The sequence below is a fragment of the Epinephelus fuscoguttatus genome, linkage group LG20 (assembly GCF_011397635.1).
Source record: "Epinephelus fuscoguttatus linkage group LG20, E.fuscoguttatus.final_Chr_v1".
Lineage (NCBI taxonomy): Eukaryota > Metazoa > Chordata > Actinopteri > Perciformes > Serranidae > Epinephelus > Epinephelus fuscoguttatus.
The window spans coordinates 23,133,557-23,158,266 of NC_064771.1; the positions used below are offsets into that span (position 1 = coordinate 23,133,557).

A 24,710-nucleotide genomic window follows, 5' to 3' on the forward strand; every position below is an offset into this window, starting at 1 on the left:
CGGCCCTGTCCAGCTTTCCTCGAGTAACAGACTGTCTCCTGGTATCTCCTCCATGCTCTTGAGGCTGTGCTGGGAGACACAGCAAACCGTCTTGTGCTAAAGTTCATGCACACAGATCGCTTTCAGTATCTTAATACATCCCTTAAACGGAAACTAATACGTTATCTACGTCTAAAAAAAAAAAAATCAGCCAATGTCAACTAACACTGGACACAAACCCCTGTTTCCTGTGAGGAAGTCCTGTACACACCCACTACATCTTACTGCTTTGATGGTCTCTGTCGCTCTTCATACTACGTCACAACTTTCTGTTGGTACATTTGAGAGTTTTTTTCTTGTAAATGTACCACTTGAATCTCAGAGCATCAGAGATCAGCTTGTACTACCCCTAACCCTCACCCTGCGTCAACCTGTCAAGTACTCACCAATCACAGCACACAGTAGGATCCATAATAACAGGTCGTAAAGATGGGTGTGAGTGCTGAACAGCTGCAGTGTGACTTTTCTCACCTTCACTTCATAATTATTTTTAAACATTAATTTTCAACCAAGTAAGCTGTTATTTTTCTCAAATTCAGCTTTAATGTTAATGCCTTTAAAAACCATTTACATTTGAACGATATTAAAATGTGCAAAATGTACAATTCTCGTGAACGGTGCTGAGCTCAGCCACAGTAGCAAAGATATCACCTTATTTCAGTGCAACAAAACCATGTGCATTAGTAGCTGAACATGCTAACTACGCATTAAAAGAATACAGACTTAAGTGCACTGTGGTAACTGGTGGCGCTGGGTATGCATGTGGTAGAAGAACACAATGCACCCACTTTGCCTTGAAATTGTGTGTGAGCAGCCTTTCGTGTGGCAGTGAGTAACCGTCCATCTGTGTGCTCACATGTGTCAAAGTCCAGGCTTTATCCAACCATTCACATCAGTCTGCTTCTGAAGTCTCCTTCCAAATGAAGATAATCTTAAAATTGTTGCCTCTGCTGGTTTTCTTCATGTTCACATCCTCACTGTCAGTTTGGCAGAGCACATTGCCTCCCCCAGCTTGTTGCTGGCCCGGCACACGTAAACCCCGGAGTCAGAAGGCTTCAGATCTGCCACAACCAGAGAGCAGAGGCCGTCTTCATTTTGCTCAGTGGTCACTCTCTCCGATTCAGACACCCGCTTCTCATTCTGAAGCCACTTCACCTCCGGCTGTGGGTAACCTGGAATTTAGACAGTAAGTGAGTTAGATAAAAAGACGAACACCAAGTTTAGAACAGTAGAGTTGGTTCAGTAATTATGAACCTTCAGCCCGTAAGCTTAGCTCAGCACAAAGAACAGAAATGGGGGAAGTTGTAGATTAGCTCTGTCCAAGTTAACACATTTTTTTCCCTCTTGTTGTTACCGTGAGAACATGGTCAAGAACACAGCAGAGACTCCAGAAAGTTTATGTATATGACAAACAAATAGTTCAGCACTTAACCTCCAATCAAACCACAATGTTTCCATGTTTTGTTGAGAATAAAGAGGGACATATTATGCTCATTTTCAAGTTTCATACTTTCTGCGAGAACATGTTTTCATACACCATTTTCCTCATACTGTCTGAGCTGGAACACCTGTATTCACCATCTCTCTGAAATGTTCCGTTTAAGTGTCTCTTTAAGTCCTCCGCCCAAAAAACAGAGAGACACTTTATACTTTGAAAAAACAAAAAACAAAAAAATATCACAAAAAAGCTTCTAAACCAAAATCTTCAACCAGACATGTTCCAGCAAGAATATGATCTGAAATCAGGGAAAAAATGTACATAATCCTCAACCATGATAACATGTTTCCCTGACGTTAGCATGTAGCTAGATGTAGCATTGTACTTGCAGCCAGGGAATGATTGTAATAGAGTATAGCTGCACTCACTATTTTTGTTATTTACTGTTCGACTTGTCCATGTGTGGAAGGCTCTTTCTACATAGGCTGTACAAAAAGACGCCTAAGGGATCGCCTTGCTGAGCACAAATATACCAGTAGAACAAAAAAACATACCCCATGGATAGACATTTCAGTGAATTTCATAATGCTAATGATACCCTATTACACATAGAGGGCATTCAACCTTTGGTCGGGAGGGTGACAGAATACAGAAACTTAGGGAAGCTTTTTGGATCCATCGACTGGATGCCTTTATGTATCCTGGTCTCAATGAGGATATAGACTTCAAATGTTCAATGTGATTTGTCATTATTCTTTACAAGAGTCATGATTTTTCTCGCAACCTGTGTTAAGACTGGGTATCTTCTGGGTATCTTATCTCATGTCATTCTGTTTTTTATTAACTTGTTATTTTTTCATTATTGTCTATTTGTTTCAGCTGTCATGCCATTATATGGGTCATGTGATGGCCTCTGATTGGTTTCTGCCATTATATAGGTGGGGCCATACCTGCATTGTATGTTTTGAAAGCCCTGACAAAGACCTACAGTCAAAACATGTTGGCTCTGATTTAGCCACTACAATAAAAGGCTTTTTAATTTTTCCTTCCTTGTTTTTCTATATATTTTTTGGGAGCGCCTGGATCACCTTTCTGTCGACACTTCCTACTGTGAGTCATCGTCACCAATAAAAGCTTCTAAACCAAAATATTCTCAACTGTAAATGTTCCAGCAGCATTATGATCCAATGTAACAACATTTGCAACCAAGATTACTTGTTTCCCTGACATTAGCATGTAACTACATGTAGCAGTGTAGGCTACATAATGTAAACACTTGCAGTAGCGTGCCTGGAGCAGAAGACCCTTTAAAAAAATCTGTCACGATCTGATAAAAGCTTGTCGCAAAAGTGGAAAAAACAACAGTTGGATGTGTCCAAATCAGTGTAACAGCACACCTGGCTCAACATTAGAAAAATATTACTCAGCCATTTCCATGGCAAGCCTGTAATTGCCAGAGCAAATATCAGATGGCTACAAAACTGCTACAAAATGGATTTCATAGGCGTCTCTAGCCCATTTTTGGGAGTGCTGAAGCACCCCTAAATTGAATCCCAGCACCCCTAAAATTTGAGAGATTTTTTTTTTTTTTAAACTGTATGTCCCTTTTTAACAAGCTAGAAAAGTGTCAAAACTATACAGTACTTGGTTGGAACGTAATATTTTAAACAAAAATACAGTATTTTACAAAACAAATACAATACAATATACAACATATAATAATAATAATAATAATAATAATAATAATACAATATTTTTGGTACTCACTATAGAGGGCTGGTTTACTCCACAAACATACATACTGTTTATGTGTATGTTGAGGAGCTGCTGTATCAAAATGAGTTGTCTTCCCCCAGAAATTAGGGTTACGATATGTTTCTTTTATGATTCCAATCCATTCCTCTTTTGCTGTGCCTCAGCATTTAAATTACCTTTATCAGATTTGATGGTTTAGTCACAGACTTTCCCAAAAAGTGTTGTGCTTTTCTTTCACAAATGTGGGAATGAAATTGAGTTAAAATGTACAAAACAGTAAAATTTATCTTGCCTGGCCGGGCAGCTCTCTGGGTGCTCAGCACCCCTAAACCTCTAATCCTAGAATCGCCCCTGATGGATTTGTTGTTAATTTGATCTCTACTGCGGACTTAGTTTGATGAATGGTTGGAAGAAAACGAGGCTGTTGCTGCTGTTGCTTTGGTTCATAATGGACATGCTCTATATGCATTTATCGGCTAAAATCTGTAGAAAAACTTTTCACAATCCTAAAAATGTTATAGCTTTATATGTCAATAAACACAGTCAATATTTATTAAACTAAATAAATCTGAAAATTTTTTTTGTCCTTTATTTCAAATGATCTGCAAAGCTAATTAACAAAAAACCACCTAAAGATGGGTCATTCAAAACAGTCTGAAGCATGAGACTCATGCTCAGTGATTGCTTTTACATCCATTTACAAACTTTGGCCATGTTTAATACAAACGTCACACTATGACATTTTATATATGACAGAAAATGAGGACAAGCATAATAGATCCCCTTTAAACAAAGGAAGTATAACATGGACTCTGTGGATTCGTCCTTATGAATAATTCCTTTCAAAATTATATAGTAATTTGATCTCTATATAACATAAAACCATGGCAGCTTTAAGTTGGGCCAGTTAATGACTTGCGGCCATCAGATCTATTCTGACAGCGTTGTCTTTCTTCTTCCCTTATAGAACATGGCAGGGCATTATTTAATGAAGTGCAACACAGTTCTGTCACTGTACCATTGATGAGGCATGTTAGCCGAGCTGTTGCTCCTTTGGGAAGGGTGGTGTCCTTCAGGGCCTGCTGGAAGCGAGGTTCTCTCTGGAGCTGCTTATCCAGCGACTGGATGGCCTCCTCTGCCTCTTGGCTCCAGCCTGGCTCTGCATGAGAGGGAGGATGATGATGAATAAAACGGAAACAAGGCTTTACAGATCACAAAAGGGTAAACTTGAAGTGACAATCGGAAAGTGTGAGTCATCTGCCATATGTATGTGGCTGCAGGACATGGGAGGGCATTGTGTGTGTATGTGTGTGCGTGTCTTTTTATCGGTCTTACCCTCTGAGGAGCTGCCAGGAGAGTCTGGCCTGTTAGAGAGATTAGCCATCCGCTGTAGGGCCAAAACAGCCTTGCCAGTTTTCTAGAAGTTTAAAGGACAAATAGCACTGGATGACAAACTACACTCATAACCAAGCTCAAGGTCTGAACAGGACAATGGACTGAAAGGTCACCACAGGGAAGCACTGATAAGAAAATTGTTCATCTGTCCGAGGCTGGGCTAACGGCATTGTAGTCATTTTTCAGGTTAGTTACCTTCCACTTGCGCCTGGCCAGAAAGCGTCTCATCTTCCCCTTATTGAGGGACTTGGTAGGTCTGCGGTTCAGTGGGGTGAAAGAGACCATCCAGGGGTGGGCGAGGGCCTCAGTACATGACAACCTACATCTAGAGTGCAGGTGGATAGAGAGGGGGAAGCAAAGGCTGTTAAATCTGAGCTCACTGTGATGCAGCCGTGAAATATCTGCTGCTTGAATAAAACCCAGACTCTCCCTGATTCATATTCAGAGGTTGATAAATGTCACAAGGAGTGTGCTGCCCATAATGTTATACTATAAACTGGAGAGAATACTCTTGTAGCTGCTTCTCATAGGAGCTTGAAACTTTCTAATTGTATCACAAAGAGGTTCTTGAAACCAGGCAGTTTGTTAGCATATCTATATGGGTCATTTTCCAACTATGATCCATTTGGTACGGAAACTTTTAAATAATACATCATATTTAGAGAAATGTATGGGTATAATATTTTCAGTAGAATACCACTGGCATTTCCATCACCATGTGTCTTTTCCATCACAATAAACGAAGTGATGAAAGTGACTGTTGTGGAAGTGACAGTTTGTCTCACTGAAAAAAAAAAGTCATGATATGTTAGGCCGCCCTTCTTAAGTGTGCCGCTAACTGCTATTTGCTGCTTTTGAAATCTCCTGGTGATGGGTCGCACACATAACACACTGACAAAATGTGAAACTGTGCCGTCCCAGTGGCTCACACTTTTAAAACAGACGGTGATTCAGCCAAGCTTTTGTCCAGTTTAGCGATGACAATGAATACACATAAAATACACAATATAAAATGTTGTTTTTTATTATTTGGACATTTAAGTGTGATTTATGTGTCATGTGTAGTTGAAGTTGATATAAGATCAAGACGAAATTCAAAATTAAGCAGGTTTGAATGTCCAAAATCTGGCTCAGGGACAAAGGAAATATAGCAAAAGCCACACTTAAAATAATGACTTATCTATATTTTTTCTTTTGTATGTTCCTTTTGGACTTAAGTGTGACCAAATAAAAACATAAAAATGTGTTTCTTTTTCACAACAGTTGAAGAATCACTCATATAGGTAATCATGGCGAGAATTTGCTATGCACCATAATCACCATTTATAAAAGGAGATCTAAAGAAAACCAGACCAACCTCCTGTCTTTCTTCAGCAGGGAGCTGATAAAGTCTTTAGCCTGATCGGAGATGTCCTCAAAACTCTCCTCATCAAACTCAAAGCGGGCAGAAGTCACAAGAGCAAAAGTCTCAGCATCGTTGTTCCCCTGGAAGGGAGACTCTCCACTGAGCCTAGGACACAAAACAATAAATTAACACATACACAGTGTTTCTGCACAGACAGGATTTGTACCCATTAAATAGGGAAATACAGTACTTATAACACTGACCTAAAGGGGTAAATGAACTGTCTTCAGTCTATTATTCCATCGAGCTACTGCTGGATTTGGTTGAAACTTTGCACACTGGTAGCATTTGCACTACTAGTGGCAGAAGCTAGACGATAAGCTTTTTCAATCATTCAGCCATAACTTAACTATTTCAACTGCATATTCATCACTTATATTCAGCCATTTCTAGTGACTTTAGTAACTATTTTACCTGTATACCCATTCATTTTGGCTACTTTTCAGCATTTGCATATAACTTTCACACTAACTGTTTAGACCTCTCTGCTCACTTACTAACTTTCCATACAATCCCCACCGCAACACACTGTTCAAGCTACAGCTGACTCAGTAATTGTATATACTGTATATATTCATTTTCTAATCAAATTGTTATTGAAGTTTTTGCAAATTAAAAGTGAGTGGACTTGCTACACCAGGAACCCCTGGTTGGGAATCAATGCTATAGGGCACTATAGTTATACAATGTCACCAGCAGATGGCGCCAAATCTGCATTTGTTGAATAATTTTGGTTTCATGCGATTAAACTGGCATGAACTAAACTGTTAATGATTTCCTTTAACTTTTAACTATCTTCATATGACTTTGCCATAGTTGACATCTATAGATAAAGGATGAATTAAGAATAAACACCAGGCATTTATATCATTTATATCACTTAAATCCTTTTTCTGTCCCACACTTAATGAAAAATCTAATATGCCCTCTAGGGTTACTGTTTTCATTTTCACAAAGTATCCCCATTGCCATTTTTTTCCTTTTAGAGTATGCTACTGTGGCTTTAGTCTAAACTACTACAGCGTTTGTTTGACTTACAAGATAAAGCAGATGACTCCAATGCTCCACATGTCAGTCTCCAGGCTCACAGGCTCATAATTGATCACCTCAGGGGCCACAAACTCTGGTGTACCATGCATCACCATCAGGGGTTTACCCTCCTCTGAAGAACAGGATAACAGTAAAAAGCAGAAATTCAAAACATCACCCTGACTGTTTTACATTTGTCTGTTTGTATTGGCCTATTTACAGAAAGCTACAGTCAACTCTAAACAGACCACCCAGTCTGGGGGTGCAGCTTCTGGATTGTCACCAAATTTACTGCCTGAATTGGCTCCACAGGCTTTGCGGCATGTATTGAGTTAAGGCAGTTGTCTATTTAAGGACTTGTTATTGTTTAATGGGCATTGCGGATATCTAGGAATTTAGAAACAACACTTCTTGATGTTATCTGTGGTATTTCTGCATTTATAAGAATGTCTGATCCTTTGTAGATATTGCTGTGTTGTTGTCAGCATAAAAAACATGGCCAAATTGAGAGGCTGGCAAAATAGTTAAGTATATTTACTTCAGTTGAACTTGATGCAGACTTTTATGCAGCCAAGATTTTTGTTTATATGTATTCATATGAACCATAACAGGAAATATTTTATTCCCCAGGCTGAGTACACAAAGCTGCACAGCACTGACTGGCACCTTATAAGGACCACTGGATTTCCCTAGATTGTAACTTGTCATGAGAATACACACTGGGTGATTTGTTCACGGTCACTTGTGAGCAGTGGAAAAAGTTATAAAAAAAAACAAAAAAAAAAAAACAAAGCAAACTCACCCAGTTCACTAGCCAAGCCAAAGTCGATGATCTTCAGCTTTGTACCGGCGTTGTCCACGCAGACGATGTTCTCTGGTTTGAGGTCCAGGTGGACGATTTTCTGCTTGTGAACGTACTGCATGCCCTCCAGGATCTGCTGCATGTAGCGAGCGCTGGTGGGCTCCGTGTGCTCAAAGTTTTCATCCACGATGCGTTCAAAGAGTTCCCCGCCTGCAATACTGGGCGACAAGTAACACAGGTTTCAAAAACAATCCTTAAAGCGTGAGTTTGGTATTTTTAACCCAGACCATATTTTTTCCATGTTTTTGTGTCTAAATAATAATAATACATTTTATTTATAGGTGCCTTTCAAGACACTCGACATCACCTTACAGGCAACGATAGAGAAAATAAGAACAGATTAATAAAGTCAACAAGATAAGGAATAAAGTAACATAAAAATAAATCAGAAAAATAATAACATAGCAACAAATGGAAGGGAGTCAATCTGAATAGGCTATTAAAAGAGAGGGGTTTGAAAGTGGAGGGGGGCTTCCAGAGGCGGGGAGCAGAGCAATTGAAGGCTCTAGACCCCATGGTGGTCACCCGGGCTGGCAGGACAGTGAGGTGGATGGAAGAGGAAGACCTGAGAGTGCAGGTGGGGGTGTGGATGTGCAAGAGCTCAGAGAGGTGCAGGGGAGCTAGGTTGGGGATTGCCTTAAAAGGTGAGGAGTGAGATCTTAAAGTCAACACGGTATTTAACAGGAAGCCAGGGAAGCTACAGAAGAACAGGAGTATTGTGGTGAAAATGTAAAATAAAAATGTAAATGACAAATGGGAATAATGATTTTTAAACTGGTCCAGTATTAAGCGAAAGGGCTGCAGCTGGCAGCCACGAAACGGGCTGCAATTAACCTCTCAGGGCAATGGTGCACCATCCAATAAAAGTGCTTGCTTTTGCCACTGTTTGGCTCAGATTAATGTCAGATTAGTATCTTAAGTGTCTAACAACCTTTTTGTTTAACCAGAAACAGCCCCAAGATCGCTACCGCCAAACCCACCAGACTCCATTTAAATAAACTGATTTCATCATTGGTAAACACACTTCATTCACAGTCCACAGAAACAAACAAAAAAAAAAAACCTTAAATCACACATCAGCAGAAGAAACTTCCCACCAACAGATACAAAATAATTTTACTGATCAAATTCAACTTTCACTCCTCAGTTACTTACTACTCCATGATCAAGACCATCTCAGAGCGTGTTTCATAGGCAGCCAAACACTGGACCAGTTTTGGATGGTGGAGTCTGTTCATTAGTTCGATCTCTTTGCGAGCTGCTGCCCTCTCCTTGGAGGTTCGGCCTCTGTAGAACTTTGCCGCAACCACCTGACCCGTCTCTTTGTGGGACATCCGGAACACCTGGCCAAACTTCCCACTGGAAAATGTTCAATCCAAAACAAATAAGAGGCATTAGAACTTTACTTTGTTTGACATGAGAATGTCAAGTTTGTTTTAAATACAAGACTCGATGCTTACACTCCCAGCTTCTCATGCAGATTGTAGTCGTCCTTGGCCTTATGTGTGGTGTCAATGGTCACTGTGATATACGACCCAGGATCTTCCTTCTTTTCTGCCTCTAACATAAAAAAATACACAGCAGGTGACAAATAAGCACACCCCTCCCGACAGATAGCCTCTTCTCAAACATTTTACCAACACATCACATACTTGTGGTCACCATCTTGACAATCTCAGACTCCTGGCTTGGTTCGCTGACCCCTGCTGAGTTGTATGCCCTGACACGGAAGCGGTACTGCCCCAGAGGCTCCAGACCTGAGCGGACGTGATAGGATGTGCTTTTACATCGGCTTGTTAGTTCAGTCCAGCTCTCGGGCTTGTTCGAGCCCTCTGGTCTGACCTCCACTTTGTAGCCCAGCACTGCTGTGCCTCCATCGTAGCTGGGACCCGTCCAGGACAGGACCAGGGACTGAGCGGACAGCTGGGAAATAACAGGCTGGGATGCTGGTGGCTCGGGCCGGTCTGAGGAGAAATATAGGAACAAAATACCTCTACTCATGCTGCTTTGTTGGGCTCATATCTGAGCACTCATTGGAGAACTCTAAATACTAAACTGTTGACCAAAGTAAGTCTCACCTATGACACTGAAGGACACGGTATGCTGTGCAGAGCCTTTTCTGTTTTGTACTATGACAGTGTACAAGCCTGTGTCTTCTGGACAGGCCTGAGAGATCTCCACACTGCTGTGTGTCTCACTGCTGCGGACAGACATCCTCGGCCCTCCTTTCACCACCTGACGAATACATATCAAGACATAAGGTTTTACTGCCATTTCAATGGATCGAACAACCCTAACATCTAACAACTTGGACTGTTTTTTATTACCTTGTCTTTGTTGCAAATCCAGCAGCAGGCCACAGGGACAGAGCTGCTCCTGAACTTACAGTGCAGCTGGGCCTGCTGTCCTACTCGAACCTCCACCTGCTCCGGTGGGTCTACAAACTCCACAGGAGGCCCTGAGGAGAAGTTTGTTCCATCAGTGAAGCATAACTGAAATGCCATCAAAATTTAAGCTTACATGTTGTAGTGTCCTCTATTCACCTTTGCTAGGGGAGACTTTTGTTTGAGGTTTGATATCTCTGCCACCTGTTGAGACTGAAGGAGAAGGTGGACTTCAGGTGTGTGCTGCTATAGGCAGTTTTAAAAAGTATCCAACCAATCACATGTGAGCAGTCATGTTAGGTTGCAGCAGCAGCCAATGCATTGCACTCTTGAATGAAAAGGCAGGCACCATTAACCACAAACATTTGTGTGTACACTGCAACAGGTGAAAGAAGGTTAAAGACAGCCTGTATGTTTTATGAAGTGAACAAAATGCATGTCATACAGTTTTACATGTCACTATGTGTGTTTTTGCTGCTTCTCTGCCCTCATATTTACCATTAATTTGCATTTTTTTCAACAGATTTTTTTTATAAGTACATGTAGTAAGAAGAAAAGCAAAAAGAAAAGGGGGTGTAACATCACAAACTGTTTTTATTAAGCTTAACAAAAGTTTTAAATTTACCTTTCTTTTCTTCCTTTTCTCTCTGTTTGCTTGTCCCCTTAGAAGCTGGAGACATTTGAGTGTTTTTGGGGGGTGAAGCCTTGGACGTGACCTTGCTGTGTGACTCATGGTTGCTTGTTCTGGGAATTTCCTTTGTTGCTTTTTCTTTGAAAACAGAGTGGAAACAGGTTTACCGTACACAGATCAATTCAATATGGTTCATTTAAGGACAAATAAATTCTAACTCGACCCCTGCTTTACCTGTGATGCGCAACGTAGCACTGCTCGACTGTTTCCCAGCTGTATTCTCAGCTATGCAGGTGTACGTCCCGGCATCTCTCCGGGAACACCGAGTCAGAGCCAGGCCGGCAACGTCATTTTTGAAGGAGGTATTACTTGATTTCACCCTCTCACCTAAAAGCATAACAATAGGCAAACATGTTTTTACTGTTGAGGATTGTAAAATTCCTTCTAAATAATGGATATTGTGACTCAATCCTTGCTTATAATGAACAAGAGGTAGACATTTTGAAGGTATGTTAATTAGACATTTACCATTGTGCAGCCAGGAAGTAGTCAGAGGTCGGCTTCCTGTGATAACACCTTGAAAAGTAGCATCACTTCCTTCACAGACCGTGCAGTCCCTGAGTGGTTGTTTGAAGTGAGGCGATTCAAGTGCCTGGATGGTTTTCAGTCTGGACTCTGAGGAGAAGTTCAGGACAATGGAGCTCATTTCCAGATAAACTGCGTACACCAGTGTTTCCTTTACCACTGACCAATCAGGAAAAGTCATTAGCAAATATTTCAGTGGAAGGTTCGGGGCCTTTCCACTCCAGGCATGATTTAACTGATCAAACTTTAAACGCACCATGTGGTACATGCAAATATAGTGAGAAATGAAAATATTGAAACTGTAGAGTGATGTGGGTGTGTGGTGTTCATCTGTGTTGCCTCCAGGCAGAGCAGCATTACGTCTCTGTTAATCAGTTACCTGTTGCTGTTTCTGCTGCAACAATTTCAGTTGCAAGAGTGCAAGCGTGGGGAATTTGACTTGTTGTTTTCAAGGTTTTCCCACCACGTGTGTGTGTGTGTGTGTGTGTGTGTGTAAGCCTGGCAGAGTGCATGTCACTCTGAGTGCCTGAGGACATTTCTGACAACAGTAGTACCTACGAAAACAGCGCATTTAATCCTGTCGTATATAGAGCTGCACCCTAATAAATATTTTGAGAAGTAGCCAATAAGCCTCAAGGGAGCTCACCATATAATTACATGTATGTATACTCTAACAGATACCAGTCCTCCTGTTTTTCCCGAAAGGCCTTTTCACAGGTGTAGATTTAGGGGTGGGGAGACGCATCCCTTTTGTTATTTAGAATATGTTCATTTGTTCCCACCAATAAAAGCATTAAGGATTTAATTCTCCCCACCAAACATGATTGGCATACATGTATGATATGGCATATGTTTATGAATTTAACAAACACTTTCTCCTCCATCTCCTCAGACTGAGCACCCAGAGCTTCTGCTGCTATTGCTCTGAATGACCAAAAGGACAGACTATATACAATCCCACCCCATGTCACAAATGTCTGTTACTACAGTGAAAATAGTTTTGGTGACTTAGCTTGTAAATATTTATTTAACAGTGGAAACTCTGCTTTTCAATCCCATCCAAAACTGCTGTTCTGGATCAGGCTCATGTCGTGCTTGTACAGAAACTATGCATGTTCATGATGAAGGGTCGAGCCTGATTGTTTTTGGGCCTGATCAAAGCTCTACCTTGCAATGCCCACATGTACATGCTATTCTTATGAGCCTGTCATACGTTTATGAAAAGTAATGCACCACAATTCATATATAATCCATGCAACTGAGGACTGCAACCACATGACCAATGTGCTGACAGGAGTACAATAATAAAGTAGTTTAAAGATTGAAACTCCAAGTCCAAGGGTATTGATCATGTTCTGCAATTTTGTCCCTTAGATGTACTCTAGTCAAGCCACTGCAGCAGCTTCCTGCCTCCGGATGCTGCAGTGATGGACAATAATGACATGAAATAAAATAAAATAATGACTAAGATTCTGAATAGCTCATTTCACAAAAAAAACCCAGGCAGCTCAGTGGACATGTCAAAAGTAATATGTACCTTTTGTCTGACAAAATTTAAATATCAACAAAGTACTGTGAGTTTGAGGCTACCACCAACGAGCTGAACATAGGTGCAGCTAATCGACTGCTGTCAGAGGGCAACTGCTGACGTCAGCAAAGCCTGCAAAGCACTATTTGGAGTGTTCGAATAGCCATGGACCCTTGTGCAAAATCTAGGAGGGTTTTCAGTGCTTGCTAAATGGGCAGCAACTGACTGCAGACCATTTATGGTGAGGAATTTTATTTTAGTTAGATGCTTGGGGCATGTCGTAGTACAACAATTACTGATTCATCAGTTTTTCTTTAATCAGTCTCGTGTCCCTCAGTTTTCAACTAACCTCAAAGTTAATCAAGCTATCAAGTATTTTTGTTTCTTATTCATTTTATTGAAATGTGCTGCACGGTTTGTAGGTCTACATGAACTCCTGCATATTTCTCAAATTTTCTGCAATCTTTAAACAAACAAAAATCACTGTATTTCACAGAGTAAGCACTCTGAAATTGTCTCCTACCTCTAAGTCATAGTTTCTAGATAATTTTCTTGTAGCAGTGCAGTAATGATATGAAATAAATTAATCTAAAAGTAATCTAAATGTACCCTAATCAAGACACTCTGCAAATGCAAAATAATGGAATTTTAAACATGGAGTTGAAAGTGCGATTAATCACGATTAACTATTTAAATTCGGCAATTAATCGCAACTTTAAAAATAGTCATTTGACAGCCCAAATATTTATATGAAAGGTTGTATGAGGACACTTTGAATTAAAACATGAAGTGCCTGCAGAAGGCTGAGGCCAGGGGTGCTGCCAAGGGGTGGCCAGAGTGGAGGGGCATGACCACCCTGATACACACATGGGAGAATTTTTTTGTGTAGAAAGCCTTCACTGACAGAACTTATTCATTTTAACTCAAACCACAACTTTTCCCCCTGACCTTAATTAAGAGATTCCTTTCTGGAAGAAAGCCCTCAAGGAAAATGTCTCCCAACTACCCCCGATACAATCACCTGCCCAACCCCCATTCCCCTCTTGCAAGTCACATATGCCTAATATGTGCATAAGTGACTTGCAAGGGCGGATGGGGGTGTGTGGGGGTGTTCTTAGACATGAGATGGCTTGTTCCCAGTAAATGTTTTGCTGCTTGAATTAAAGCTTTATTTGTCTTTGTGAGGAAAAGGATAACTAGCCCATTTGAAGTACAATGAATCACCTCGGACGTGTAGAGTTATATAACACACTGAAAAAGGATTGTTGTGGAAGTCAGAATATTACTGTATTGGCATTAGTCTATGGAGATCATTTGTAAAATTAACTGTAAAATAAGAAATCAACGTGCAATTTCCTTAGTTTTAAACTAGCCTGTATACTTAAGCAGCATAATAATTCTTGAAATTTAGTTGACCCCATCTGACCACCCCTGGGAAGCTTTTGTGGATGCGCTACTGGCTGAGGCTCTGTGTAGGGTGTAACTGTGATAAATGTTATGAATACATTCCAGTCATGTTGCAACAATAAACAATGAGTCTAGTCCATTAGCATTAACACTGACACATTAAAAAGCAACTGTCCTGCTTTTCTCATGGTCTTTACCTGTTGCTGATGAGACACCCAGTTTGTTATTTCCCATTAATGTCCTTTTACTGGAGTCCAGTCCATCCTCCTTCTTCTTCTCCACACAGAAGGTTCTGGCTTGAGGCTTGAGGGCCAACCGGAAAGTAGACACAAAGGTCTTTGGCTTGCCGCCATCCTTATCCATCCCTATGTAGAAATGAGTTTTCAGTCATCAGTCAGGCCTGCTCTTTCTCTTTAGGTTGCACTCAATATATATGTGTGTGTGAAGCTGATGTGTTGAAGAGTCACCCAGTCTCTATTCACACATCCTGTCTGAGATGCTAACAGGAGGAGCCTCTGCTTTCAGTCAGCCCCTGAAATCACCACCCACCCTCGGCCCCACAGTACACAGGAAACAGCTTTTTCATCGGAAGGCCAATTAAAAACACACATATCCAGCCCCCACTGTCCCCCTGCGCTGAGAACAGACGCAGAGAGACACATGTGATAGAAAATAAGCCACAGAGACAGGGTAGGAAATGTGTGGGAGAGACATAACATTCCAGCTGAAGAGAAACAGAGGTGGATACTGATAAAAGAAAAGTATACAGAGCATTTTTTACCTGGTGGCTCTCTTCATAAAATCTGCTTGTCCTCACACAGATTCCCACTGTCAGCTTCTTCTCTCCATTTTACCCGCTGTAAACATCTATTCCCAGGAAACACTCAGTCACAAAGGTTGAGCAACACTGCCAGAGTCGCCGCAGGAATCAAGTAGAACCTGTAGGGCAGCCTTCTTCACGCATTGACACTGCTGTGAGACAGACAGCCTGGGGAGAAATCACTGAAGTGACTCTGTAAAACTGTGGACTTCCAGGGATTTGAGTTTCTTTGAGTGGGACGATGTGACCACAAACAGTAAGATCTACTTGTAAATGAGACACCTTTAATTCTATTTAAATGAGAATAATAGTGACTGCTGGCTGGGTGTGTCTCCAAGGTGTGCTCTCAATTACCTTTTGTTGCCTGATGGTTACTACAGACTGGTTGTCTCTTATCCATATTCAAAGCGGAGAGGAGATAGCTTCTTTATCTCTGTTGCTATTCTGAAAAGCAGTTTTGCTGACTGTCTTTAAAAGCCTCACTGACTGGAATTTGTTTTTCCCACATCCTACAACATGTGAATTTCATGGATTGTTGTTCATTTATTGTTTTCATTTTTTGGATCAATAAAGTACATTTAAATGTATACAACTACTAGATAATATTGAAATAAATAATGTATAATATTGTATATTAAATGAATACATTTGTGAAATTATGGTCAAACTGGACCCAATATGTACGGGAGTTGCTGACAAATTAATGGATCCCTCAAAGAGATAAAGATTATAATAATCCTATAATGAGGAGGATCTTAATATGGAGTGTTCGAATATATATATATTGTATTCGTTTTTCTTGGTAACTGGTTGTCTGCTTGCAATTGACCCTTCTATTTTATTTGTTAGTCAATGTGCTATTCAGTGTAATAAGCCTATGAACCATTATTATTTGTTTAGATACACAACATATGAAATGTTTATATATTGTTTGATGTGTGTTTGTACGTGTATATGTACACACGTATGTACATATTAATGTATTGTCCCTTAAAATACAGGGACTACTGACAGGGGTCCTTTTGGACCCCAGGGAGCAAAATGTTAAATTATTTCTTCTCAAAGCATGATTAGTCAGGTCTATGTAATTAATGTCATTTGACAAAAAAATATATATTTTTATTTAGGAAAGTTACACTTTAGCATATTGCGTAAAACGAAAATTTAGACAATTCTTTAATACAAACTGCAGCTTTGATCCCAAGCACAATCTACATTATTACTTAAAACTTATTTAGCATCCTTTGACCAGGGTTCCAATGGTCTTGAAAACCCTGAAAAAGTCATGGAATTTCATAATCACATTTTCCAGGCCTGGAACAGTCAAAGAATCGGTAAAAAAATATTTAAAGTTTTGGAAAAGTCATGAAAATTTGATGTGTGTAATTAAATTGTCACAATCTTCTGTGAATAATTATAATGGTATATCTAGTTTTTTTGTTGCTGTCAAAATAACATATATCTAATATGCCTGAAGGGTGACAACATTTTGTTAACCATCATGTACATTTCTTCATTTTCTCCCTGCGTCACGTCTCTCTCTTCATCTATGCTAGCTAGCTGAAATTATGTTTGAATAGAGTTTGAATCTGACATGTCTGGAAAAACGCTGGGCAACTGGGGCAAGAAAATATATATATATATATATCATGATATATCATGGGACCTTAAAAAGTTGTGGACAAAGTTTTGAAATTTTGTCTATGAAAATGTGTGGGAATGCTGTTGAATCTCAAGTAAACATGATTACATGTTATATTTATAGAGTGAAACCAACCAGAGTCATTTTGCCCATAAAATAAAATAATTGAAATACACCTACAGTCATTCAAACTTTTTCTGTCTTTCGGTACAAAAGTAGATAGAGACCGTAGTCTCAGTATGAGCCCCTGTCAAAATACACGTTGACTAAATATATTTAAAAATTTTGATTTTTCAATTTACATATTGTGAAATGAACAGTGTTTACATAGAACGATGAAAATTACACACTACAGGCAGGAATAGCATATAGTTTGGCTACTGCTATGCCCAGGGCATCCTGGCATGTGACAGGAGGAGCAAATATTTGCTGCCTTACTGTCTGTGTTTTAAATTAAATTAAATTATATTACAGCAGTGTATGTTTCCATAAAGCTTCTTACTTATTTATATTTGAAAAAAAAAGTTAATAAACGGGCGGCACGGTGGTGTGGTGGTTAGCACTCTCGCCTCACAGCAAGAGGGTTGCCGGTTCGATCCCGGGCGTGGGAGCCCTTCTGTGTGGAGTTTGCATGTTCTCCCCGTGTCAGCGTGGGTTCTCTCCGGGCACTCCGGCTTCCTCCCACAGTCCAAAGACATGCAGATTGGGGACTAGGTTAATTGGAGACTCTAAATTGTCCGTAGGTGTGAATGTGAGCGTGAATGGTTGTTTGTCTCTATGTGTCAGCCCTGCGATAGTCTGGCGACCTGTCCAGGGTGTACCCTGCCTCTCGCCCAATGTAGCTGGGATAGGCTCCAGCCCCTCCGCGACCCCCAAGAGGAAGAAGCAGTTAGAAAATGAATGAATGAATGAATGAAGTTAATAAACATAATATTGATTAAAAAAACAAACACATATTGATATGGGACTGTACAAGTATATCAATATATGGCTTTGGTATACGACACAAATGATTGCTGCTTTTACAGTTTAGCTCAAATATGGAACTAACATCTAATTCATTTGTGGCTGATAGTTATTAAGAAAAACACCAAATAATTATTGTGCAACACACTTCAACATCAACAACAATTACAATGTTTGCATAATACGTTTTCTAAAAGCTGCCCTCAAGCAAATGAGTTGTTATGTTGTGGTTTTAAATGGACACATTCCACCTGATAGTTGTCACTGCAGGAATGTAAGGAAACACTTGCATGGCCTGGTATGCAGTTGTGTAAGTAGTACCATATGGTGGGAGGCACATAATTTACTTTAGAAAACAAACATTTCCCCTGGCACTAAAAGCATGACGACTGATGGACCAGGCATCAGCCAAAGCTATTTTTAAACTGTTCACTGATGGAAAGACTCAAAGACTCACTCTACCCACTTCTAAGCTCTCTATTAAAGTCACAAATGTTGCTTAACACGCACATGAACAGACGCAGTAAGAAAAAAAATAAGGCTAATTATTAATAAAAAAACAGATACTGCACTCCAGTCATGGAGCGAGGGGTGGCTTCAGGGGCTCCAGCCCTGAATGTTTTTTAAAATACCTTCAACTTCAACTCCGGGTTGGGAGAGAGTTACTGCCTCAAGCGAGGGAGTTCAAGTATCTCGGGGTCTTGAGGGGAGAATGGAGCACGAGATGGATCAGCGGTTTGGTGGTGGTGAAGAAGGAGCTGAGCCGGAAGGCAAAGCTTTCAATTTACTGGTCCATACATCCCAACCTTCACCTGTGGTCATGCAATCTCACTGCAAGAGTGAGATTGTGGAAACAAGTGGCCAAAATTAGATTCCTCAGAAGGGTGGCTGGGCTCAGCCTTGGAGATAGGGTAAGGAGCTCGGACATCCGGAGGAGGCTCGGAGTAGAGCCGCTGCTCCTTCGAGTCGAAAGGGGTCATTTGAGGTGGTTTGTGCATCTGATCATACATGTCTCATCTGGCCTTGGAACACCTTGGGGTGCCCCAGGAGGAGCTGGAAAGCGCTGCTGGGGAGAGGGACGTTTGGATTACTTTGCTTAGCCTGCTTCCCCCGCAACCCGCTTGGAGTAAGTGGTTGAAAATGGATGCAGGATGGATGGGCCTTCAACTTTGTCTCAATCAGACATGTTGTTTAACATACTCTTTCATTCCCCAAATAAATCTAATATAACCAAGTTTTAGGTATTCTCCCAAATGGTTTGTTAAATAGAGCTGGCTCGGTATGAGCCCGATTCTAGCCTGACGCAGCGAATGACAATGAGTGCCGTACGTGATAATCCATCGTTTCACGCTACATCAATCGTGTAGCGTGTCATAGTAAACGCTTTGACCAATAGAAAGACAGAGATATATGCTGCCGTAGACAACTGTGCAACAACAACATCCCAGGGTTTCTGATATTTTCTCTAGGGATGTTACCACACAGAGTAAGAAGGGGAAAATGATGGTGTGAAACAACAGAGACACTTTATCAACCCAGAACACCGGTGAGTACTGCCATTAGCATCAAGCTAGCAAACACTGTTACCTCTTCATAGACAGAAATAAGGTAATACAATTTAAAAAATAGTGTCAGGGCTTTTACTTACCACAACTGCAGAGGCTACCAGCTTCATTTGAAACAGACTACATCATAAACGGGCCGTTATTTATTATTCCCTCTGTATTATTTACATTTATAACGTTACTTTCATCCGCTCCCGTTTGCCTTGATAAGGTTAGTGCACCGCGCCGCCATTTCAAACTCTTCACTTCCTGTATCTTTTTCAAATTAAAAGCCCAATCATAACTTCGCTTGAGAGAATCCCTTCAAAGGCTTTTATTGTGAAAAAATTGCAGGAACTTGGTTGTGGACGATTCAGTGACTTGCATGTCTGCGAATGATACTTCAAATATAGCTCCTGCCGCCATCTGGTGGTGCTTTTTTACATTACATTACAACTACATTTCAGCTGGCACATTAACAGACACAGTGACTGAAATAATAGTAATAATAATAAAAATAGTACAAGAATAACCAGATGACATCACACACGTCGTGAAAGACGACCAGGAATCCATCATGTAGTGTGTCATGTATGTTCTGCCTGTTACATGCATTGTCTGTTTTCAAAATACACTTCAATTTTCACAGGAAATTTACTGTTTGCATACAGTCTCTTGTAAAATAAACGCACTTATAAATGGTCGGTACAACATTGTGATGTGGCCTTTTTTGACGTGGTTACGTTTAGTCAACATGTGCACATGGTTGTTTAGGAAAAAAGAACAGGGTTTGGCTTTACAAGGTGGGGGGAAGTGAACACCGGCCTCCAGGGTGAAAGTCCCATCCACCCAACTCAAACTTCCGCTGCCTTGACTTTTGTTGTTGTCCCACTGTGTTTTCCTCAGATGTGGTTAGGGACCATCAAACAATAATGGCAACCAGCTGTGTAACATGCCGAAGTGAAAGGGTGATCTTTACACCAGTGTATGACCCTGGAAGTCACTGACCAAGCTCCGGATTTCGCCAACTTTGGAGTGAGACTGGGTTGACCCATACACAACAGTATTTTATGCTCAGAGCAACTGACAAAGTATAAAAAGTAAGTAAGTTTGTGTAGGGTGAGCGAGTGGTGATGGTGGTGTATGGGTCAAACAAACACAGACTTTAAGCCAGAAGATCACTGATGGTTTCCCATGAGAAACCAAAAGTCAGTGCTGTTTGAACGTAATGTTATCTATCTTAGATCCCTCCATGTCAGGCTTACATCACTCCTGTGACATGTTACGTACTTATTTTAACCCAAAACAAGATGTTTAACCAGGTAGTTTTGTTGCCTAAACCTACCTGTGACCATTTGATAACTTTAACCACCTGTAAACAACAAGTTTCACTCAGACAGCTGTGCATCACATACAGACACTGAAGGGTGCGTCTCATAGAAACGTGAATGTGTGCCTTTGGCGTAGGTATCACACACGAGGGGCGTGAGAACATGTCAGTATTTGATGACCTGGGATGAGAGCTTGTTATTTAGGCTGAGTCCCAAATGTTTACAGTGTTTGGCTCTGCCCCTGCTGCTGTCTATGTTTGGACAATAACAGAAGGAGGGAAAACACAAACTAAATATGTTGTAGTTTCTCATGTAGCTTCTCCACCACTTAATAAGGCAGTTTTATAACTAAAATCACATTAAGGTTACTCAGCCACATCATATCATGTGGATTCGTCTGCAGGGGCTGCAGACAGGACGTGTACTGCTAAGTGCTAAGATAGTTTTTAGCCAAAGTTTACTGGTGTTATTTTATTTAATTTTTTTGTCCATCATGATTTTGTCACTGCCTTATTTATGTTGTGTTACTAACACTAAGATGTTTGTACATCAAAATGGTTTCAATTGCAGCTAAAGCCTCTGTTTTGTGGTTCTTGCAAATGTTATTTATGTTCCAAAATCTAAAATTTAATATTCCTATTACAGATTCTAGTTTTAAAATATAAAGGTACTGCATTTTGGATTTGCTGGGCAATATATAAGTCTCTTCCTCGATCTAAATTCACATTAACTGATGTGTCAGATCTAAAATGTCTAAAGATAATTAAAAAAAAAAGCATTGAAAACACATGACCCCTTGGGGCGTCGGTGGCTTAGTGGGTAGAGCAGGCGCCCCATGTACAAGGCTGTTGCCGCAGAAGCCCGGGTTCGAGTCCAGCCCGTGGCCCTTTGCTGCATGTCACTCCCCCTCTCTCTCCCCCTTTCACACTCATCTGTCCTGTCGATTAAAGGCTAAAATGCCCGGAAAAATATCTTGGGAAAACACATGACCCTCGAAACATGTAGATGTAGACGTACCACTGACTACAGGTCCTCTAAGCTCTGGCACAATTTCTACAAATAGCCATATAAGGTAAAAGATACAACAGAATATGATAGAAGTTTCAGTGCATTATTTGGTACTTTTCCTTTGCTGTATTTGGACCTTTCCACTATAGAAGAATACTATTATGGTACAAAGAGCATACATGTAAATATTCCACAACAGCGCCACAACCCCACCTCCTTCCTAAACAATTATCCTTATCAGACGGAAGTCATACAAGGTTTTGACCAAGTCTTATGGAATTCAAAACAGGAAAAAGAGTGGGAAGGACAATGTTCTCTCTCTGTGACTGAGCACTCCAACTATGGTAATCATTTAACTTCCTGTTCCCATGAAGCCCTTCAAAGACATGCAGGCTCTGTGTAATCCTGTTCCCACAAACTCCGTCAAACACACGCCATCCCTCCATCACTCTATTAAACTGGTGTGATGGCTTCCCAGATGCTGGACACATTTATTTTAAAATAAAAGTGGAATGGAGCCCTCCTGTGGTTGGTTGTCTCACATTGCAGAAATGATCTGTCAATCAGTGTTGGTGGCCAAACAGAGGATGGTCACATCAAGACCACCAAAGTCCATTATTAAACTCAATTAAACTGTGAAAATAACAAAACAGATTGCATTTTGTAAAGCAGTAAGAAAGGATGCCAACTCAGCTGCAGTAATCCAAAATATTTTTTATCTCTTCAGCATGAATTTCTTTGCAGGCAAATAAGAGCAAATAGATAAGGCCTCATGGACAGAGAGTCAGTAATGAGCAGAAGAAAGATAAAACCACACTCGTGTCCACGTAAATGACTTGTCCTCCAACAGATAAACCAGTCTCTGTATGTCAAATAATTACCATTTTTTGTGGGTAAAACCTCATGCTACGGCCTACAACTGAGTCTGTTTTCTCATGATCTGTCTCTCACATACATTCACACAGCCTGCTGTGATTCACTGCTTAATGAGGACAGAGTGAAAAAACAGAGTTTCTGTTGTTACGTGTAAAATTAGAAAGCAGCATGGTCCTTCACAGCCTGATGCACTCTGGCTCCAGCTCTAAGAAAGCAGAAAAACACTGAGGAGATTGACACAGAAAAAGACATGAATGGAAATAGAAGGAGATGTGAGGAACTGAGGACACACTGGCAGTGTGTCACAGGCATCCCGGCAGCTCACTCTACTGTGACGAAGATTACTGTGCCGCAGCCAGAGGCCTCGGTCCTTTTCCAGCCGGTGGAGTTGGGTAAGGCTTCCTGCAGCTGCTCCATATGTTGGTGGTGGAGAAGCTCTGGGGAAGAGCTTGGTCCTCAAAAGGATGGAAGAAGCCCCGAAGCAAGTTCCAGTAGTCAGATGGCTCCAAGTGCTCAGACTCTTTGAGCTGTGACAGAAAGAAACTGCAACTCTGTTTTTCTTTAAGAATAAAGATTTGTGAAATATAGTTGTAACCCATTTATTGAGCATTGGGAAACAGTTCAAGAAGTGCCTGGGTATTCAGAACATTTCTATTCACTCACCTGTAGCCCCCCAAGATCGGAGCTTAAGTTTGGTATACATTTACATTTAGACTGAGCATTGTCTTTGAATAGTAGGCAGTTTTGGGGAAAAACAATGTTTTTATATGGGGACATTGGGTTATTTTTAATAGTCACAAGTTTATAGTAAAGTAAAACAGTTTATATCAATGTCTGAACATTGTTGTGCAAAAACAAAATTACAAACAATGCAACAATCCAAAGGTTTGTAACTCTAAGGGTTAGGGTCACTGTTCAAGTATAAGACTGTTCAGCACTGTTCATTTAATTGCCCGAACATGGCTGTACAAGATAGATAGCGATAGATAGACACGTAGAGGATACTTAATTCATGCCCTCGGGAAAATTCAGGTATCTTATGGATCAAACACAACAATTACAGACAATTAATGAATATAAATAGACATAAATAGGAGAGTTAAACACAAGAGGTGCTTAACAAGTTAAGCAAAATGAAGTGTAAGTAACAGCAAACCCAAAATGTGATGTCCTTAGCTGTAGTTTGAAAACCAGTGAGATAGAGGCTTCCAAATTTGGTATGATGAGGTTATTTGTAGTCTTGGGGACCTGAATATTGATAACACTTGCCAGTTTTGAACAGTTATCCATAAAATTCAAACTGAAAAACATTTTATCTTTTATCCTATTTTTTTTCTCTCTGTTATTTTCAAATCCTACCTCCCTGTTATCTGGACCAGAGGTGTCAAACATACGGCCCGTGTACCAGAACTGCCCTGTTAAAGGGTCCAATCTGGCCCACTAGATGACTAGACTAAGAGGTGCCAGGTCTCAGGAGCAAGTTAAACAATGCCCACTTCATGTAAAGGCTCAGGCTGTTCACCTGTTTTGCAAAGGGATGAACGTCTAAGAATGTACTTATAATTCTTACCCAAAAAAGGGGAAAATATTGGAACTGATATTGCTTAAAAAGGGTATTACTGGTCTGGCCCATCTGAGATCAAATTGGGCTGTATGTGGCCCATGAACTAACATGAGTTTGACACCCCTGATCTAGACCCTCAGTTCTATTTAAATGGGGAGCTGTAACCCCTCCATCACACAGCCAATAGATCAAAGAAGCAATGCAAAACAACAAGCTTGAAAAAAATCTGTAGAAACTTGCAGAAATACAGAGAGGATGCTGATACGTGTAGAGCAACAACAGAAAAAGCTTTTTACAGCTGTCATAGATTACATTACAAATTTTAAAACGTATGACAACACCACATAAAGGCTACTACCCCATACTGAGATCATGTCATAGTTTATGGTCCATTTTGCACTTCATCAGTGTTACTATTCAAATAGTCCAACAAGAAAGTCATGTCTCCACCTGTGTTATCAGCCTGGTCATTTTCATTTGGTCATATGACACACTCACCGC

General features: G+C 40.5%; 1 protein-coding gene across 4 annotated transcripts; it reads right to left on the reverse strand.

Annotated features, from left to right (window-relative positions):
* Positions 1–559: 559 nt before the first annotated feature.
* On the reverse strand, positions 560–19,668 carry LOC125881046 (myosin light chain kinase, smooth muscle-like). Of its 4 annotated transcripts, XM_049563957.1 has the most exons (19): positions 19,535–19,636; positions 15,240–15,325; positions 14,656–14,823; positions 11,467–11,613; positions 11,173–11,325; positions 10,933–11,076; positions 10,467–10,520; positions 10,251–10,381; positions 10,002–10,158; positions 9,576–9,887; positions 9,384–9,483; positions 9,079–9,282; positions 7,864–8,081; positions 7,071–7,194; positions 5,985–6,137; positions 4,823–4,952; positions 4,568–4,649; positions 4,251–4,391; positions 560–1,211 (listed from the first exon to the last, which is right to left on the reverse strand). In XM_049563957.1, the coding sequence occupies exons 3-19, from the start codon at positions 14,819–14,821 to the stop codon at positions 1,006–1,008; spliced, it is 2,622 nt and encodes an 873-aa protein (XP_049419914.1). In that variant the 5' UTR covers positions 14,822–14,823; positions 15,240–15,325; positions 19,535–19,636; the 3' UTR covers positions 560–1,005. The 4 variants fall into 4 exon arrangements, with proteins under 4 accessions (XP_049419914.1, XP_049419916.1, XP_049419913.1 ...); XM_049563959.1 differs by lacking the exon at positions 15,240–15,325 and having other exon boundaries at positions 19,535–19,668; XM_049563956.1 differs by lacking the exon at positions 19,535–19,636 and having other exon boundaries at positions 15,240–15,380.
* Between the last annotated feature and the right edge of the window lie 5,042 nt (positions 19,669–24,710).

What these genes read in the sequence shown, in the direction of transcription:
- LOC125881046 (XM_049563959.1), bottom strand. Translation starts at nt 14,821, where the DNA reads ATGGATAAGGATGGCGGCAAGCCAAAGACCTTTGTGTCTACTTTCCGG. An exon ending in AAAAGTCTCCCCTAGCAAAG is followed by an intron (nt 10,382 to 10,466) that starts GTGAATAGAGGA and finishes ACTTCTCCTCAG; the next exon opens with GGCCTCCTGTGGAGTTTGTA. An exon ending in CTGCTGAAGAAAGACAGGAG is followed by an intron (nt 4,953 to 5,984) that starts GTTGGTCTGGTT and finishes CCTGCACTCTAG; the next exon opens with ATGTAGGTTGTCATGTACTG.